The 18,217-nt window shown below is 47.8% G+C and overlaps 2 protein-coding genes across 2 annotated transcripts in view; both read right to left on the bottom strand.

Moving 5' to 3' along the window:
- MTMR3 (myotubularin related protein 3) overlaps positions 1-18,217 on the bottom strand; it is a 312,417-nt gene that overhangs the window by 124,477 nt on the left and 169,723 nt on the right. The gene's annotated exons all lie outside the window — the stretch shown is intronic.
- The window catches only part of CABP7 (calcium binding protein 7), a 54,980-nt gene continuing 40,060 nt past the window's right edge, over positions 3,298-18,217 (bottom strand). Inside the window, exons 2-5 of the mRNA XM_035099182.2 lie at positions 13,667-13,810; positions 8,707-8,819; positions 5,795-5,948; positions 3,298-3,461 (exon numbers count right to left, since the gene is read on the bottom strand). Coding sequence (XP_034955073.1) covers positions 3,334-3,461; positions 5,795-5,948; positions 8,707-8,819; positions 13,667-13,810 — 539 coding nt within the window. The 3' untranslated portion in view covers positions 3,298-3,333. The remainder of the gene's footprint in view (positions 3,462-5,794; positions 5,949-8,706; positions 8,820-13,666; positions 13,811-18,217) is intronic.

Raw genomic sequence — 18,217 nt, 5'->3', positions numbered from 1 at the left:
AGCTCTCTGGAGAAAAGGTTGGGATATAAATGAAATGAGTAAGATATAAATAATAATATACCTGAGTGAAAGAGAACATTCCACACTTCTGAGCCCCAGCAAACTGGCATTCAGAGGGATATAACCTCCAACACAGGAGGCAGAGCAGAGTCATTAGCAGCCATTGACAGCCCTTTCCTCCACAAATCTGCCGAACCCTCTTTTAAACCGTTTCAGGTTGGTGGCCATCATTGCCTCCTGTGGCAGGGAGTTCCATAGTTTAACTGCGCACTGCATGAATAAGTTCTTTCTTTGGTCTGTCCTGAACCTTCCAACATTCAGCTTCATAGGATTTCTACAAGTTCTAGCGTTATGAGAGAGGGAGGAAAAACCTTTCTCTCTCTCTCAGCTTTCTCCTTCCTATGCATGCATTTTATAAACCTCTACGATGTTGCCTCTGATTCGCCTTTTCAAAGTGGTGGCTGGAGTGTTTCATTCACATCATCAGCTACTGACCATTCAGGGACATTCACTAGCTTCCCCCTAAAAGCAGCCAATCCACACTTGCCAACAAAAAAAACGCAACATGTGAAAACTCCATAGAGAACCATGATACAGGTTGACACAATAGGAGGGGTCCATTGTTGGTATTATGGTCTTGGGTGGCCTAGTCATGCGTACAAGCTATCCCCTTGATGGGCATGCACATGTGTGAACTGGACAGGGCTAAATACACAGGAATTCAAGGCAGAGAACTCCCATGATGTCCGTTGCTTGCTTCGGCCAGTCCCAAGAGCAGGGGAAATGTAGCTTCACAATACGGTTACTAACAATTCCATCTCTTTCTGATGTTCAGGCTACAAGTGCTGTCCCAAAGATACATGATTCATCTAGCCAGCATGATGTCTAAACCTCAAACTGATGAGTGGATTTACACTAAAGACATCTCAGTTTTCTGAGGCATAAAATACTCCCCGCAAAGTAGGGAATGTTCACAGGGCCAGCTCTACCGGTAGGCAAGACAAGGCATCCTTGAACCACGGCAGCAGCCCCTGGCTGTTCCTCCTAAGACCCCCATGCCAATTCCTCTCTGTTGGAGGGCATTGGTGTGAATGCTACATGCCATGTCTTTGCTCCACTCCATAGCCTAGCCTGCAGCTTCTGGCGTCGTGGAGGGCGCTATCTGGGGGGGGGGGACTGTTCAGATATCTGTACTTCCTCAACATGCACTAAGTGGGACTACTCTTGCTGGCTGTGCCCCCAGTGCCAACATGCCCCGCTCTCACAGCTGCATGCTTAGAATCATAGAGTCTTCTAGTCCAACCACCCGGGATGCATGGAAGGCCCTTTCTGATGAACACCAAATGCTGAGGGGTTGGGACTGGCACGTGCTTCAGTCTCGATCCCACGGCCCCCCTCTCATGCACTTGAGGGGTTTCTGCTGAACAGCTCTAGTGTTAGGCTGGGTTAAATTTAACGTGATCCGGAGGTGCCCATAGGGAATTGTTGGATGGAAGGCAGGGAGCCCAACACTAGGGGGCGCCAGAGCCAATGGCATGCAGAGCCAGCTAATCCTAGTTTTGTCTCCATCCTCCTCCCGGCTGAGTTCTACAAGGGCAACACTGAGACTACGGAGGAGGAACCTGATGGCCGGGTCTCCCCTGTCCACCCCCGCCACCTCCCACCCTGGACTGGCTGTAAGTAAGAAGGCAGGCATATGGGGGCTGGTTGACGACAGACTGAGTTTGGTGGGGCAGTGCCCCATACTATGCTAATGTACCAGCTTCCGGTGTACATTTATGAGCAGAACACATTTCCCAAAAAAACAGAAGCGGGAAAGGGCAACAGACATGAGGAAAAAAGGACCTGCTTAGCTTTTCTTTAAAGTTTAAGAATTGACTCATTGCGGCACAAAATACATTCATGGAAAGAAAGCATGGGAAGAGCGAAAGTCTCTTTGATCTAGCCATAGTATAACAAGAACCAACAGCTTGCAAGTTAAAAGTTGGACAAATTCAAATCAGAAATAAGGCACAATATATATATAGATAGATTAGATATATCTCTTTTTTTCCTCTTCCTTCCTTCCTCTTTTTTTTTTTTAAACAGGGGAAATCGTTAACTGCTGGGGCAGGCTGCCCAGGAATAGCAGTGATAGCTCCATCACTCAGACGTCTCCACCTCAAGACAAAACACTGTTGGAAAAGAGACCTTCCCTCTAGCCGGATGACATTACACTGGGCTTAGCGGAAGGGAAATTTGCAGCTGGAAAGATGGCGGAGCTTGGGATGTCAGTGGTGCTCTCTGGACACCTTTTTTTTATATACAGGATGTGACACCGTCGTGAGTGGACGACTCAGGGCACAAAGGAGGTGGAGTCTCTTATGTCTCCTGGAACATTCTGGCCCAGCGCCCCCTTGAGGAGGAAGAAGGGATTTCCTCGCGCCTGGTGTGGCCTGCCGTAGCTCGTTCACATGAAGAGAACGGTTACAGAGGCCACACCAAGGCGTGGATCCTCCTCTGAGCAAGCCGACCTTTGGCCGGCGTCCTCCATCTGAATAACCCCCAGGTCCACATAAAGCAGGCTCTAGTAAGCCCCTCCCTCCCAGATGTTTTTTGGGGGAGGGCAGGGGGCGGGGAGAAAAAAGTGCATAGATGCCCCCAAAGGGCCTGCTGGGAAGGGGGGAGGTCGGATGAAATTACAAACAGCAAGTGATTCGTGTCCAGCCCTTGGAGTGTTTAATCTTCATGCAGCGCCTGAATCTCGGATTGGAAAATCCTGACGCAAGTGTATTGCTTAACTGATTATTCAGTTTATCATAAATATATATGTATATTATATATAATAATAAGAATAATAATAATAATTTCATATATATATATATATATTTGTAGGAGTCTAATATCTGGTTATAAAAGCACACGGTATTGCATCACTCAGATTTTGGGAGGTGGGGTGGGGTCTCCATGCACGTCGACATGCTTTTGAAGTTGAGTTTAAAAGTTCCACCGTGGGGAGGGGGTGGTTCCAGGGACTCCCCAGCCGGACTGAGCTGGACCCACCCCAGGGGGAGACCATGCTACCTGCTGAGAGAAGACAGCAGCATCTCTGGTAAGGAGGGGGACCCCCCCTCCAAATACAGGAGGGATGGGAGGGGAGTTTATGGGGTGTGTGTGCAGGAGGCTTGCCGTGGAGGAATTACTGTTCCCCCCACCCACCCCACCCCTGGCCCTCGTGGCTATAGGTATTTATAGATGTGTATAGTTTGTTTTCTCCATTTGTTCTTCAAGGAAGTCCATCTCTCCAGTTATCCATCCATCCGTCCGTCCGTCCACCCATCCATCCAGCTGTGGCTACTTCATCCCACTTCGCAGCACCTGGTTGGCAGCAATCAACATGACACTGATGATGAACGCAATGGCAAAGGCGCAGATGAGACTTTTACGGACACACGTCTGTCTGATCTGTTGGTTTGAGCAGGCTGAGGAAGAGGGAGCAAAGGTGAGGAGGAGAGGAACAGGGAGAGGAGGAGGAGAAGGGTGGTTTGAAGCAAGAATGAGAAAAGAGAGAGCACAGAGGTCAGTGGCAAAACTTTGGGATGGCGGCAGAGAAAGGATAGCTGCTCAGCTTAAAGATTCTCTAGTCTAGTCCAGGCATCCCCAAACTGCGGCCCTCCAGATGTTTTGGCCTACAACTCCCATGATCCCTAGCTAACAGGACCAGTGGTCAGGGATGATGGGAATTGTAGTCCAAAACATCTGGAGGGCCGAAGTTTGGGAATGCCTGGTCTAGTCCTTGAAGGCCAGAACCTTCATGAGCATCTCTCTCTCTCTCTCTGTGTGTTTTACAAAATTTTATACATTTTAACTTTAACCATTTCAAACATTTTGGATTCAGGTAGGTAGCCATGTTGGTCTGACACAGTAGAAATATATCTTGAAATGTCTTGGTATGAGCTTTTGTGATTGGCTGATAGGTGTGGTAGTTGTCATATTACAAAAGGATTACACACTGACTGCCAACCCTCCGCCGCCCTGGGCTGGTGTGATTTGGCATGCAAAGCCATTCTTCCTCCACCAGTCCCCCATCAGCCACCATTGGCATTAGCATTCAAAGCACTTCATAGCCTAAACAGAGCAACCACTTCCCTAATTAAACAAAAGACGAGTGAGCAAGATCTAGCACAGGAACGGACAGGACTTGCTGATGTTGTGGCCTTGCCAGGGCCGGATCGACATGGGGCATGTGGGACATTTGTCCCAGTCCTCAGTCCTTTTGGGACACTAAGCAGCTAACCGCCTGCTCTGCCCTGCCTTTTGGTTCCCAGGTGCTGCAGTTTCTTAAGGAGAGTTAGATACTACAGCCTTTGTAGAAGACAACTCAAAAAGATGGTTTCCCTCCCCTCTTTGAGGTTGGCTGCTAGCGGGTGAATCATGCCCCTGAATAGGTAAAGGTAAAAAGGTAAATGACCCCTGGACAGTTAAGTCCAGTCAAAGGCGACTCTGGGCTTTCAGGCCGAGGGAACCAGCATTTGTCCACAGACAGTTTTCTGGGTCATGTGGCCAGCATGACTAAACCGCTGCTGGCACATGGAGGACCGTGACGAGTGCCAGAGCGTACGGAAACACCATTTACCTTCCCACTGCAGCGGTACCTATTTATCTACTTGCACTGGTGTGCTTTCGAACTGCTAGGTTGGCAGGAGCTGGAACAGAGCAACGGGAGCTCACCCCATCATGCGGATTCGAACCACCGACCTTCCGATCAGCAAGCCCAAGAGGCTCAGTGCCACCCGCGGTCCCTTATGCCCCTTGAGGAAAGGAAGGCCTGAGGGATGGGTACCCAAATAGCTGGGAGAATGGGAATAGAGACTGACCCTAGCCAGTGGGTTAAAAGTGAAGAACGTCAATGATGGACTGTAGCTCAGTGGTAGAGCATCTGCTTTGCATGCAGAAGGTCCCAGGCTGAATTCCTGACAACTCCTGACAGCCCTGGGCAAGAACCCTGCCCGAAACCCTGGAAAAGCTGCTACCAATCAGTGTAGGCAATACTGAGCAAGATGGACAAATGCCCTGACTTGATATAAGGCAGCTCCCAGTGTTCCTATGGTTGCTGAGTTAATTTGCCCCACTCAGTTTGACAGTGAGGCTCTCTAGGTGAGGAAGCTTCCTGAACCACTGAGTACCTGCTGGAGGGTTGCTGTCTAGTTCAATTTATCCTGAGGACAGCCTGGACTTCATGAACATTATGCATAAGATCTGGTTCTTTTGGTGTAGCAGGGCTAGGGAACATGCCACCCAGAGACCCTGTAGAACTGCTTCTTGCCCAGGTATATAGTACTGCAGGGGTAAAGAACCTGTGGCCCTCTGGACATTGCTGGACTACAGCTCCCACCACCCCTGACCTGTTGGCTAAGCTAGGCAAAGGAAGATGGGAATTGGAGTCTTCCTAGGGCCAAAGGTACCCCATCCCTTTGAGTCCTGGATCAGATGGCTAGGTGGATGGGGAGAGGTACCGAGGGACAACCGTGTGGCTTCCCAGAGTACTTTTAGTTCAGTTTAAAAAACCGGTATCCTACCTATAGGGAGAAGCAGAAGATGATTGGCTCCTTCCCCATCACCTTGGCTGGAAGGCTTCTACCTAGATGCTCCTGCCTATGGGATTGAAGGGCATGTAGTTCCCTTTTATGGCCAGCTGGTAGAAGGGTAAGTATGGAGCTGATGTCCAACTCCCATGGCTCCCATGATTCTCATGGCTCCCAAATTGAAATCCTATGGCACCCAGTGACCCAAGCGCTGACAAAGATTTGCTTACTCTCCACATCAACTGGACACTCCTCTGCATTCCCCATGTGGCTTTCCTCCTCCGTCATAATGATGTTCTCGATGTCCTTCATGGAGAGGTGCTCGCAGAAAGTGTCGTACAGCAGCCGCTTCAGCTCGTCAACCGTCAGCTTCTGCATGTCGCACTGCAGAGGTGGGGACAGTCGTCACAGGATGGCCACAGCTCCTGATTCCATTGCATGGAGCTTTGGTTGAGCCAGGGAGCACACATATACACACACATACACCAGGGTTAGCCAATGTGGTGCCCTCCAGAATGCTGTTGGACTACAATTCCCATCAGCCCTTGCCAGCATGGCCAATGATTGGATATGATGGGAAATTGGGTTGTATCCAAGGAATGACTTCCAGTTCCATTTCAAACCACATGGGCAAAGGAAATATGCTACCTGATGGCATTGTGGTGTCAGGTGATTGACAAGTGGGTGGCTCTATCCACCTCTCAAAGCAGCTCTGGGCAGGGGAGGTTTGGGGACCCTTTTACCAGCTTCATCAACTATAGCCATTCCTGGAGAGGGATAGCCTGACCACTGTAGCCCATGCATTGGTAACATCGAGGCTGGATTGCTGTAATACACTCTGTGCGGGTCTGCAGAATGCAGTGGCCAGACAACTGACAGGAGCTTCTGGTCAGAGGAGATGAGACACTATTGCTAAAACAGCTGCACTGTCTGCCCATCTACTACCAAGTCAGGTTCAAGGTTAATTTACAAAGCCCTGAATAACTTAGCTCTAGGGTACCACAGGGATCGCCTGAACCCTTATGCCCCAGTTCAAAATCTGAGATCATCTGCAGGAGCACCGTTGGTCTTTCCCTGACTTGCTGAGACTCATTTGACAGCAACAAGAAACTGAGCCTTTAATGTTACTGGGCCAGTCTTGTGGAACACATTGCCAATAGATATTCAGCAGGCACATTCTATGCTGAAAACATTACTATTGTGCCAGGCCTATGCAGCCAATTAAGAGTACCGTATTTTTTGCTCCATAGGACACACTTTTTTCCTCCTAAAAAGTAAGGGGAAATCTCTGTGCGTCTTATGGAGCGAATGTGTGCTCCCTGGAGCCGAATTGCCAAAGGGGTGAAAAGCAGATTGTGCTTTTTTTTTTTTTAAAAAAAAGAAAGAGCTAAAGGCTAACAAGAGGGAAAGAGGAAGCCACTCAGCAGCTGATTGCAAGAGATCAGGGAGGGAGATAAGGGATGCTAGCTCCCTTCCGGCCCCGTCTCCCTGCCCAGGCCTCCATTGTTGACTGTTCTGCAGAGGGAGGCTGTTTGTTTCCCCAGCAACATGTGACTGGCTCATTGGATTATCTGGTTGATTAGATTATCAGAAGCTGCAGAACTGTGAGTTGAACACAATTTTTTCCCTTTGCAAAGTAAACTCAACAACTTTGAGCTGATCCTTTAAAAATGGGGCTTTTCCTCTTTGCACAAGAAGCTGCACAATTGTGAGCTGATCCCCCCCACCAAAACGGGGCTTTCCCCCTTTCCTCCTCTGAAAACTAAGTGTGTCTTATGGTCAGGTGTGTATTATGGAGCGAAAAATACGATACATATTTCCACAACGGTTAATTGATGTCTGTTTTAACCTTCGTTATGGTTTTCATTGAATGGTTTTATTCCTGGAAAGCGCTTTGATATGGATTTTTCTGACACAGCAGCATGTAAATATTTTTAAATAAATAAATATTCATCCCACTGGCTGGAAATGGTGTTCCGTCCCAGGCCAAGAGGAATGTGGTTCACGTGAAGAGACTACCGAGCCCTTGTTAGGGCTTTGCATGAACAGGCTCAATGCTATGAATCTTAAGATAAAAGAGAGAAGCTCCTTAGTCAAAGACTAGTGTTTGTAATTCTAGACCCAGGGTTCTTTTAAAGGAAGGTGGCAAGGCAATCAGAGACTGGCTGTGTGGCATATTTGCACAAATGGGGCTACTTGAAAACAGTGGAGGGAACAGAGTGTTTTGAGATATTGATTTGCTAAAAGTGACCCTGTGGACGTTGTTTTAAAGACGGGGGGGGGGGGGCAAACCCAGCAGCAGCCTCCTTCAACTTGGTTTTGGACTACAAAACCAGAGGGTTTGGACTACATTTCTCATCGGCCCCCAACCAGCACTGCTGTATGATGGTAGGGTAGATAAGAACATGGTCATGCTGGCTGGGGCTGATGTGAGTTGTAGTCTGAAACATCTAAAGGGCACCAGGTTGGGAAGGCTGTTCTAGGATTTCATGTAGGCTGGATAGGGCGGTTGTGGCCAGATGTTGTTGGACTACAGCTCCCATCAGCTCAGCGAGCATAGCCAATGGTCAGGCATGATGGGAGCTGTAGTCTAGCAACATCTGGTGGACCACAGGTCCACCATCCCTAATAGGCTAATGTCCTTCCACAAGGCACAAGGCAGGTCAGTAGTTTCAGCACCATGGTGAAAGCACATGGCAGGCAGTAGTTTCAGCACCATGGAGAGGTCTAAGTGAGCTGCTTGCTCCAATGATGTCTGAAACCTGTTATGACTTCACCATCACTTCTCCCAGATTCCATCCCTACCTCAAAGAGTGGAAGGCCATGCAGGCTGATGGGAGTTGTAGTCCAAAACACATGGATGGCACCAGGCTGAGGGGAGGCTGCCATAAAATGTAGAAACACCCTGAAGAATCCCCATTCCCTTCCTCTGCGAGATGGAAATTGAGCTGGGAAGCATGAAGCAGCATGACATAATTAAGAAAAATGGTGATGCCTACCTCCTGGTGTGAACCAGCAGTTCCAGTCACCATGAAAAATGGGAAAATACGCATCTTCAGTACATATATCTGCAGTAAAATCAAGAAAGAGGGCCAAACCATCAGGTTTTGGGGGCGGGGGGCGGGAATCGGTGTTTCCTTACCTTCCAAAACACAGTGTCAAAGTCAGTGCCGTGGAATTTTTCTGGGATGCCAGATGTGGAAAGTTTGGGGCCAAGCAACGTCACAAACTCCTCAAAGTCCACTTGTCCATCGCCTGGAAATGACAGACACCAGCACAGGTGAAAACGAGGCAGCATCAGGCCCCCATGGCAGGATAAAACCATATAAAAATACAATACTAAAATCTGTAAAAAAATATTCACAGGCAGGCAACTTCTTTGTGGAAGGCAATAATTGTTCTTAGCAATGCTTCATAGAAAACAACCAAATGGGCACACTAGTGTTCGAAGTATGTGTTCTTACTAGGGGTTACCTCTCCTGCTTGTATTGCTTGCCAACCACCTACGTGATGAAAGTCTTACATTTATATATACAGGTATATGGCAAGTTTTTTCTTGCTTTTGTTTGTCTCTAAATAGTTTGAGAAGGGATATGTTTGCTTTTCAGCTTTGCCTCACACAGAATGTTTTCTGAGGTCCAAATGATATGTTGTGTTAGTCACATAGCTTCTCCTGTAAGGTTACTTTAATTATTTAATTAAACAAACAAACAAACAAACAAACTGTTAAGGAAATTCAAAGACAAACACAGGGTCCATTTTTATGGGTCAGGGAAAGCCTGGGCTTGCTCTAGCACAGGCATCCCCAAACTTCGGCCCTCCAGATGTTTTGGACTACAATTCCCATCATCCCTGACCACTGGTCCTGTTAGCTAGGGATCATGGGAGTTGTAGGCCAAAACATCTGGAGGGCCACAGTTTGGGGATGCCTGCTCTAGCGCCTTGGTCATTTTGATTGCCCTTTTTCTGACGCACCCTGGCCGGCCGGCTCTGCAGTATCCTTTTTGACATGTCTTCCAGGTGCAGTAACAGGATAGATTTGTACAAATGCATTATGATTCTGGCAGTTAATAATAATAATAATTCTATGTCCCTTTCCTAATGAGCCCTAGCATGGAATTCACCTTCCCCCTCCACACTGATAGACACTCTGGGCCAACATTTTAATCAAGCTATTTGCCACGACCCCTATATATCTCATCCCTGGTCAGTCACCACCAATTCAGTTCCCATTAGTGCATGTGTTAGAAGATTTTATATATATATATATATATGCTAGCTAGATGCTCTGCTGCTGTGTGTATCGCTTCACATACTGCCTTTCACTGCCTTTGCTCTTGCATCCCAGCTGCCTTGACAAACAGCCATTCCTTCTGATTGGACCTCCTCCCCCTCCATTCCCCCAAAGCTGCCCCCAAAGAAACAGGCACAAAGGTTAAAAATCCCATTAGGTAACCAGCTCACAGATTAAAATTCAGCAAGGAAGTCAATAACCTAGGAAATAGAGTTGGGCTGAAAACACCATCCCTCTGGGGATCTTATATCTACCCTGGTGATCTGGTGCATAGATCAGATGAGCTGGCATGGCCTCTGGATAATTATTGGGGAATGCCAGAGTTAATTATCTCCATTACACGGACAGCTCTGTTCATCTGTCACTGCAACAGAGGCCGCCCAGAGGCAGCAGCAGAAAATGAAGGTATATTATTCTCCAGCTGATCAGCGCGGGAACACCGGAAGCTGCCTTATACTGAGTCGGAGCATCGGTCCATCCAGCTCAGTATTGTCTACACTGACTGGCAGCTGCTCTCCAGGGGTTCAGGATGGAGTCTTTCCCAGAATTCCCTGGAGATGTCACAGATTGAAACTAGGACCTTCTACGTGAAAAGCAGGTACTCTACCACTGAGGTACCACCCTTCCCCTAGGACATACCTCATCTTAGTGGAGAACAGCCGTACTCAGAGATCCTCTTTTGACTCCCCCTCCTCTTCTGAGAGGAGCCGATCAGATCGAGAGCTCATTTCCTGTTCAGTCCAGTCCCTGACACAGTGGTTCTCCAGGATTTAAGGCAGGAGTCTTTCACAGTCCTACCTGGAGATGTCCTGGATTGTTTGTCTGTCTGTCTGTCTGTCTGTCTGTCTGTCTGTCTGTCTGTCTGTCGCCTGTCTGTTTGTTTAACATGTATCCTGCCCTATGCTCACAGGTCTCAGGGCAGTTCACAACATAAAATCACAAAATAAAAACACAAAACACAAAATAAAAACAAGAACAACCCTATAACCCCTGCCCTCAACACATTTTAAAGGGGCATTGGATGTCAATCAGCCAAAGACCTGGTTAAAGAGGAAAGTTTTTGTTTGGCACCAAAAGGTGTGTAATGAAACATTCGCTCCGGCGAACAGGGGTTAAAGAGAACGTGTTCCTGCCTGCGGGGGACTTTAAACTCCAAGCCCCGCCTCCCGTCCGGCCCTATTGGTCGGTCTGGGCGTGACGCAGGCGGGAACATTCCATTGCGTAGGGGCTGAGCACACAGCCCCCATGCGATGGTTCAGTTGGGCAGCCCACAACCCCACCTCCGTAGCAGGCGCAGAAGTGGCTTTGTTTGGCACCAAAAGGTGTGTAATGAAGGATTGAGCCTGGGAGACCTTCTGCATATGCAAAGCAGTTACTCTGCATATGCAAAGCACATGCAAAGCAGGTACTCTGCTGCTGAGCAACGGCCCTCCAACTAAGGCTGCTTTCAGGCTGTGAACTTAGGATCAATTCAGACACCAGGGGTGATTTCTTGAAACTCATTTAGACCACGTCAGCTTACTTGTTCACTCAGCACACCACTGCCTAACCTCACTGGCAGTGGCTCTCTGGGGTCTCAGACTATTTCCCCCCAAACATATTTGAAAATAATGTCGCTATCCAAGCTGATGTGCTTCTTGCCAGTGCAGAGCCAAGGTGGGCTGGGTTATCCAGAAACTATGGATTGCCTTTAGTCGCCACTGGGCTGCTCAGAAAGATACCTGTCATTCCCCAGCTGCTGGGCCAAACCGGCAGCCTGTGTGTGTGTGAGAGAAAACCAATTTCCTGGGCAAGCCTCCTTGGCATACAGGAGTTGCCAGCCAGGGTATCACTACTGAGCTGGATAACATCCCTGTGCAGACACCTGCTCCATAAATCCACTTTTCCATCATGGCTTTCCTCTCCATGCACCTATAATTGACCGTTAGTAAAAGAGGAAGATAGAAAGCTTTATTCTACTGAGTTAGACCTTGGTCCATGTAGCTCAATATAATCTACACTGACCAGCAGCATGTCTCCAGGATTTCAGGCACTGGTCTCTCCCAGCTTCACCTGGAAATGCCAGGAATTGAACCTGGAACCTTTGGCATGCAAGGCAGATGGTCTACTGACTGAGCTAAAGTTAGTAATATAGGAAGCTGCCTTATATTGAGTCAGACCACTGGTCCATGTACTTCAGTATCATCTGAGCTGACCGACATCAGCTCTCCAGGGTTTCCTGGCCCTACCCTGAGATGTCAGGGATTGAACTGGAGACAATTTGCATGCAATGCATGTGCTGTGCCAAAGGAAGCTAACCTATACTGAGTCAGACCACTTGTCTACCCAGCTCAGTATTATCTACACTGACCATCCGTGGCTCCCCAGGTTGTCAGCCAAGGGACTTTCCCAGCACTACCTTGAAATGCCGGGGATCGAACCTGGGACCTTCTGCATGCAAACTAGATGCTCTACCACAGAGCTACAATTAGGAAGGTAGCAAGCTGCCTTAAACTGAGTCACATCATTAGTCCATCTAGGTCGGTATTGTCTACACCAGGCATCCCCAAACTGCGGCCCTCCAGATTTTTGGCCTACAACTCCCATGATCCCTAGCTAACAGGACCAGTGGTTGGGGAAGATGGGAATTGTAGTCCAAAACATCTGGAGGGCCAAAGTGTGGGGGTGCCTGGTCTACACTGACTAGCAGCAACTCTCCAGGGTTTCAGACTGAGGATATGCCTGGCCCTACCTGAAGATGCCAGGGATTGAACCTGAGATCTTGTACCTGTAAAAAAGAAGCTCCAGCATTCAGCTATGGCCTTTCTCCTAATTAAGCAGTCTTCCCCAAGCTGGAGCCCTCTAGCTATTTTGGACTACAACACCCAGCAGCTTCAGGTGGTGCAAGAGGGAAAATCATGCCTCTTTCTTCAGCCTTCTAAAGCAGTAGCTAATGGGGGCCATCACATAAGGTAGACAAGCAAAAGAAGGGATAGAATTCAGCTACTCCATGGGTGCCCCTTGCCCCTATGAATGGACCCTTCCTGAATCTGTGGGCCATGGACCTGTGTCCAGTTGGCTTACTCTCTGGAGCCAGCCAAGTAGGATCAGTTTTACCACCTTTAATATCAATCCCTTCCATGGAAAGCAGCCCAGAGATAAGAGCAATTCTGAGTGCTGGCAAATTCGCAGCTTGAATTTTATGGAGCTGTCAACCTTTTTTTACAACTCTGGGATGAAACTCTTCTCTGAAAGACAAATATTCCCTTTAGCTGGGGGACATCAAATCTGTAATAGCTCTGTCAATGGTCACATTAGAGGCACATCAGTCGGGGACGCGCATGAAGTTCAGTGCGGGGGGGAAGGCAACCTCCCGCAAGCTAGAATAGGTGTGGGGTGAAGGTGGGATAAGAAGAATCAAGATTGAGCACCCCTCCCCCAAACATGTCACCTCTCTATTCCCCACATCCATGCCTAATAGCACTAGGGAGAGGGCACAGGGATTTGACAAATGAGCACAAGGCTGGCCAGTAGTTTCAGCACCACGGAGAGCTCTAAGTGAGCTACTTGCTCCTAGAGTGCCTAGGACTTGACTGAAGCCTTTTTTGCCTTCAAGGACAGATCACTCCTCCCAAATGCCATTTCTTCCTCAAGGAGTGGGAGTCTTTGCTGGCTGGTCCACAACATCTGGAGGACACCAGATTGGGGGAAGGCTAGTCAGGGAAGAGAGCACACAGAAGAAACAGGGAGTTCGATTCAAAAGAGAAGAGCAACAAAAGGGGGGGGGAAGCATCCAAAACTTTCCCCACCCTTCTCCAAAAAGTCTTACCATCCATGTCTAGTCTCTGGATGATGACTTCCAGTTCCACCTCATTGGGCATGTAGCCAAGGGACCTCATCGCTGTGCCCAGTTCCTGCTTGGAGATGAAACCGTTGCCGTCCCGGTCAAAAACTTTGAATGCCTCACGGATCTCTGCAGGGAGAGGGGAAAGGTTGTTATTTAGGCTACTATCATTTGTGACCAGGCTTTGAGAATAGGCCAATTTGTCAATTTTGGTTTCTCAGTTTTATCCATATCGGTTATCAATATCGGTTTCTCAAGTGGCGCTGTGGGTTAAACCACAGAGCCTAGGGCTTGCCGATCAGAAGGTTGGCGGTTCAAATCCCCACGACAGAGTGAGCTTCTGTTGCTCGGTCCCAGCTCCTGCCAACCTAGCAGTTCGAAAGCACATCAAAGTGCAAGTAGATAAATAGGTACCACTCCGGCAGGAAGGTAAATGGCGTTTCCATGTGCTGCTCTGGTTCGCCAGAAGCGGCTTTGTCATGCTGGCCACATGACCTGGAAGCTGTATGCCGGCTCCCTTGGCCAATAACACGAGATGAGCGCCACAACCCCAAAGTCGGTCACAACTGGACGTAATGGTCAAGGGTCCCTTTACCTTTACCTTTAAATTTAGTTCTCCTCATTTCCACATCAGGCTGCAATTCTTTTAAGAAACAAGTCCACCTCAAAATTCACCATAATTTTAGTGCAAATTTCTCTCGACAGGTGTATTTGTATTCATTTCCCCCCAGCCTACACGGTTTTGCAAAGCAGAATGCATTTTTGTATTATTTTTATTTTAAAAAATGTATACATTTTTATGCACACTTTACCCCAGAATATAATAATAATAATAATAATAATAATAATAATAATAATAATAATAATAATAATAATAATAATTCTTTATACCCTGCCCTCCCCAGTCAAAAACCGGGCTCAGGGCGGCTGACACCAACAGAATTACAATAAAACATAAAAACAATTAATTAAAATACAGATTAAAATACAGTATTAAAATTTAAAATGCAGCCTCATTTCAAGTAGGCCATAAATCCAAGCCATGAGGGAGGAAAACACAGGGGTCAGGCTGAGTCTAACCCAAAAGCCAGGTGGAACAGCTCTCTCTTGCAGGCCCTGCGGAAAGATGACAAATCCCGCAGGGCCCTGGTCTCCTGGGAAAGAGCGTTCCACCAGGTTGGGGCCAGTACTGAAAAGGCCCTGGCTCTAGTAGAGGCCAATCTAGCCATCTTATGACTCGGGATCTCCAGAATATTATTATTTGTGGACCTTAAGGTCCTCCGTGGGGCATACCAGGAGAGGCGGTCCCGTAGGTACAAGGGTCCCAAGTCGCATAGGGCTTTAAAGGTCAAAACCAGCACCTTAAACCTGATCCTGTACTCCCCCGGGAGCCAGTGCAGCTGGTAAAGCACTGGATGAATGTGATCCCGCGGCCGGGACCCTGTAAGGAGCCTCGCCGCGGCATTCTGCACCCGCTGGAGTTTCTGGGTCAGCTTTAAGGGCAACCCTGCGTAGAGCGAGTTACAATAGTCAAGCCTGGAGGTGATCGTCGCATGGATCACTGTGGCCAGATCGGGGCGAGAGAGGTAAGGGACCAACTGCTTGATGCGGCGGAGATGGAAAAATATGCAGTTTTGTACACATTAATTGGTTGAACACAATGCTACATTTCAACATTTGGCAAAGTGCAACTTTCAGAGGTCTACATACTGTTTGGGAAAGTTAGAATCAGGTGGTTTGCCTTTTAATATCAATGGAATTGAATCTCGCTCCCATCCATACCAGAGAGTATAAGAGGAGCTTGTTGTATCAGAACAGTGGCTCATCTAGTTCAACATGCTGTTCTCAGAACATCCAGGGCATGAGAACAGGGCTGCTCCTGACAACTCCTTTTAGAGGTCTTGCTCTGGAATATTCCAGTATTCAACATCACTGGATGTCCCCGAGTTCTAGTGTTATGAACAAGGGATAAACCCTTTTCTCTATCTACTTTCGCCATGCTACACATAATTTTATAAACTTCTATGATGCCACCTCTCTAAACTAAAAGCCCTGAATGGCTATGGTGTTTTTCAACCTTATTTTGATTTGCTCTGAACCCCCCGGATGGAAGCAGGTTGGTGTCACGGTCCGGGCTGTTTACGAGCGAAGTCTGAGCAAGGAGCGTCGGGACCGGGGGCAAGATGGTAGGCACAAATGTCCGAAGAGCAGAGGTCCAAGGGTCAAGAAGCACAAGGGAAGAAGTCACAGTCCGAAGGTCAAAGCACAAAGTCACAGTCCAGGGGTCTAAGCACAAAGTCACAGTCCAGGGGTCAGAGTATGAAGTCACAGTCAAAAGGTAAGGAGGCACACGGCAAGGCAGAGAGTGTGTTGCTGTGGCAAAGAGCTGAGGGGAAATGCTGGCCTTATATCCCCTGCCGGCTCTTGCCACCAGGTGCAGCAAATACCAAGTGGCCTCACCTGTGTGGCTGCCGCCTGCCTCTCTGGAACAAGCCGAAGAGGATCCCAGTCCTGCAAAGCCCTGCTGGTCCCAGGGCCCGGCTCCTGCACAAACTCCTGACAGTTGGATCTCGAATGCTTATAACATTTTAGAACAGCCACCTGGTTCCATGCAAACGGTGGCGTGATCTTCACTTGTTTTGTGCCCTTGTTGGATCTGCAGCAGCCTGTGCTCCCATGCAGCAGCCACCAGCCAGCCAGCCAGATATCTCTGGTGGGAGATGAACAGGGTGGAAAGGGTAACAGCCACCCCTCTCTCGTCTTCCTCAGCATCTCGTAAACCTCACTTGAAATTTATGGGCAGTTAAAGGCCTTGCTTTCAGATTCATTCCAGGAAATTGGCAAGGAGATCAAGTTGGATGTCAGAAACAAAGCCGGTCCCTCCTTGCTTAAGCTACCATTTAATTACAAACAAAAAACCAAAAAACCCATCCAGGCAAGGTGGCAATTTATTATTTATGTGTGGATTTATGGGCTCCTAACCCTTTGTGGCCTTGAGGGCGCATTTGGAAATCCGAAACTGTTACACACACACACACACACACACACTTCACAGGAGAAAGCCCAGTGAGGCATAGAATCCACCCTCTTCCAAACAGACAAAACACTTAGGTTGCTTCTAGATGACTTAGAATCATAGAATCATAGAGTTGGAAGAGACCACAAGGGCCATCCAGTCCAACCCCCTGCCAAGCAGGAAACACCACCAAAGCATTCTTAACATATGCCTGTCAAGCCTCTGCTTAAAGACCTCCAAAGAAGGAGACTCCACCACACTCCTTGGCAGCAAATTCCACTGTCGAACACCTCTTACTGTTAGGAAGTTCTTCCTAATGTTTAGGTGGAATCTTCTTTCTTGTAGCTTGAATCCATTGCTCCGTGTCCGCTTAACCTTCTCTTCTCCAGGCTAAACATACCTAGCTCCTTAAGCCGTTCCTCATAAGGCATCGTTTCCAGGCCTTTGACCATTTTGGTTGCCCTCCTCTGGACACGTTCCAGCTTGTCAGCATCCCTCACGAACTGTGGTGCCCAGAACTGGACACAGTACTCCAGGTGAGGTCTGACCAGAGCAGAATACAGTGGTACTATTACTTCCCTTGATCTAGACACTATACTCCTATTGATGCATCCCAGAATTGCATTGGCTTTTTTAGCTGCTGCATCACACTGTTGACTCATGTCAAGTTTGTGGTCTACCAAAACTCCTAGATCCTTTTCACATGTACTGCTCTCAAGCCAGGTATCACCCATCCTGTATGTGTGCCTTTCATATTTTTTTTTGCCCAAGTGTAGTACTTTACATTTCTCCCTGTTAAAATTCATCTTGTTTGCTTTGGCCCAGTTGTCTAATCTGTTAAGGTCATTTTGAAGTGTGATCCTGTCCTCTGGGGTATTAGCCACCCCTCCCAATTTGGTGTCGTCTGCAAACTTGCTCAGGATGCCCTCAAGCCAATCATACAAGTCAATGATAAAGATGCTGAATACGACTGGGCCCAAGACAGAACCCTGTGGCACCCCACTAGTCACTTCTCTCCAGGATGAAGAGGAGCCATTGATGAGTACCCTTTGGGTTCGGTCATTCATTCTGATTTGTTGGGAGGGACGTTAGACAACACCTGCTATTTATTGAACACGTATTCTGATTTGCTTGAAGCTGCAGGCTCGTGAAGGTTAAGGCTATCAGTGGCTAATAATCATGATGCCTCTACAGTCAGAGGCAGGGATACTTCTGAAAATATTCAGTTGCTGGAAGTTGCAGGAGGGGAGAGGGCTGTTGTGCTCTGGTCTCACTTGAGAGTTTTGCATAGGCATCTGGCTGGCCATTGTAAGAACAGGATGCTGGACTGGATGGGCTGCTGGCCTCATCCAGCAGGGAATAATAATAATAATAATAATAATAATAATAATAATAATAATAATAATTAATATCCACCCTTCACCCTCAGGTCCCAGGGTGGGATACAACAATGGAAACAAACATTAATATTAACATACAATATTACACAATATTAAAAACAGTTGAAAACAACTAATTTC

Source organism: Zootoca vivipara, chromosome 17, assembly GCF_963506605.1.
Source record: "Zootoca vivipara chromosome 17, rZooViv1.1, whole genome shotgun sequence".
In the NCBI taxonomy this organism is placed as follows: domain Eukaryota; kingdom Metazoa; phylum Chordata; class Lepidosauria; order Squamata; family Lacertidae; genus Zootoca; species Zootoca vivipara.
Note: the sequence above shows the minus strand (reverse complement) of the source record. Positions and strands in the feature narration are given on the sequence as shown.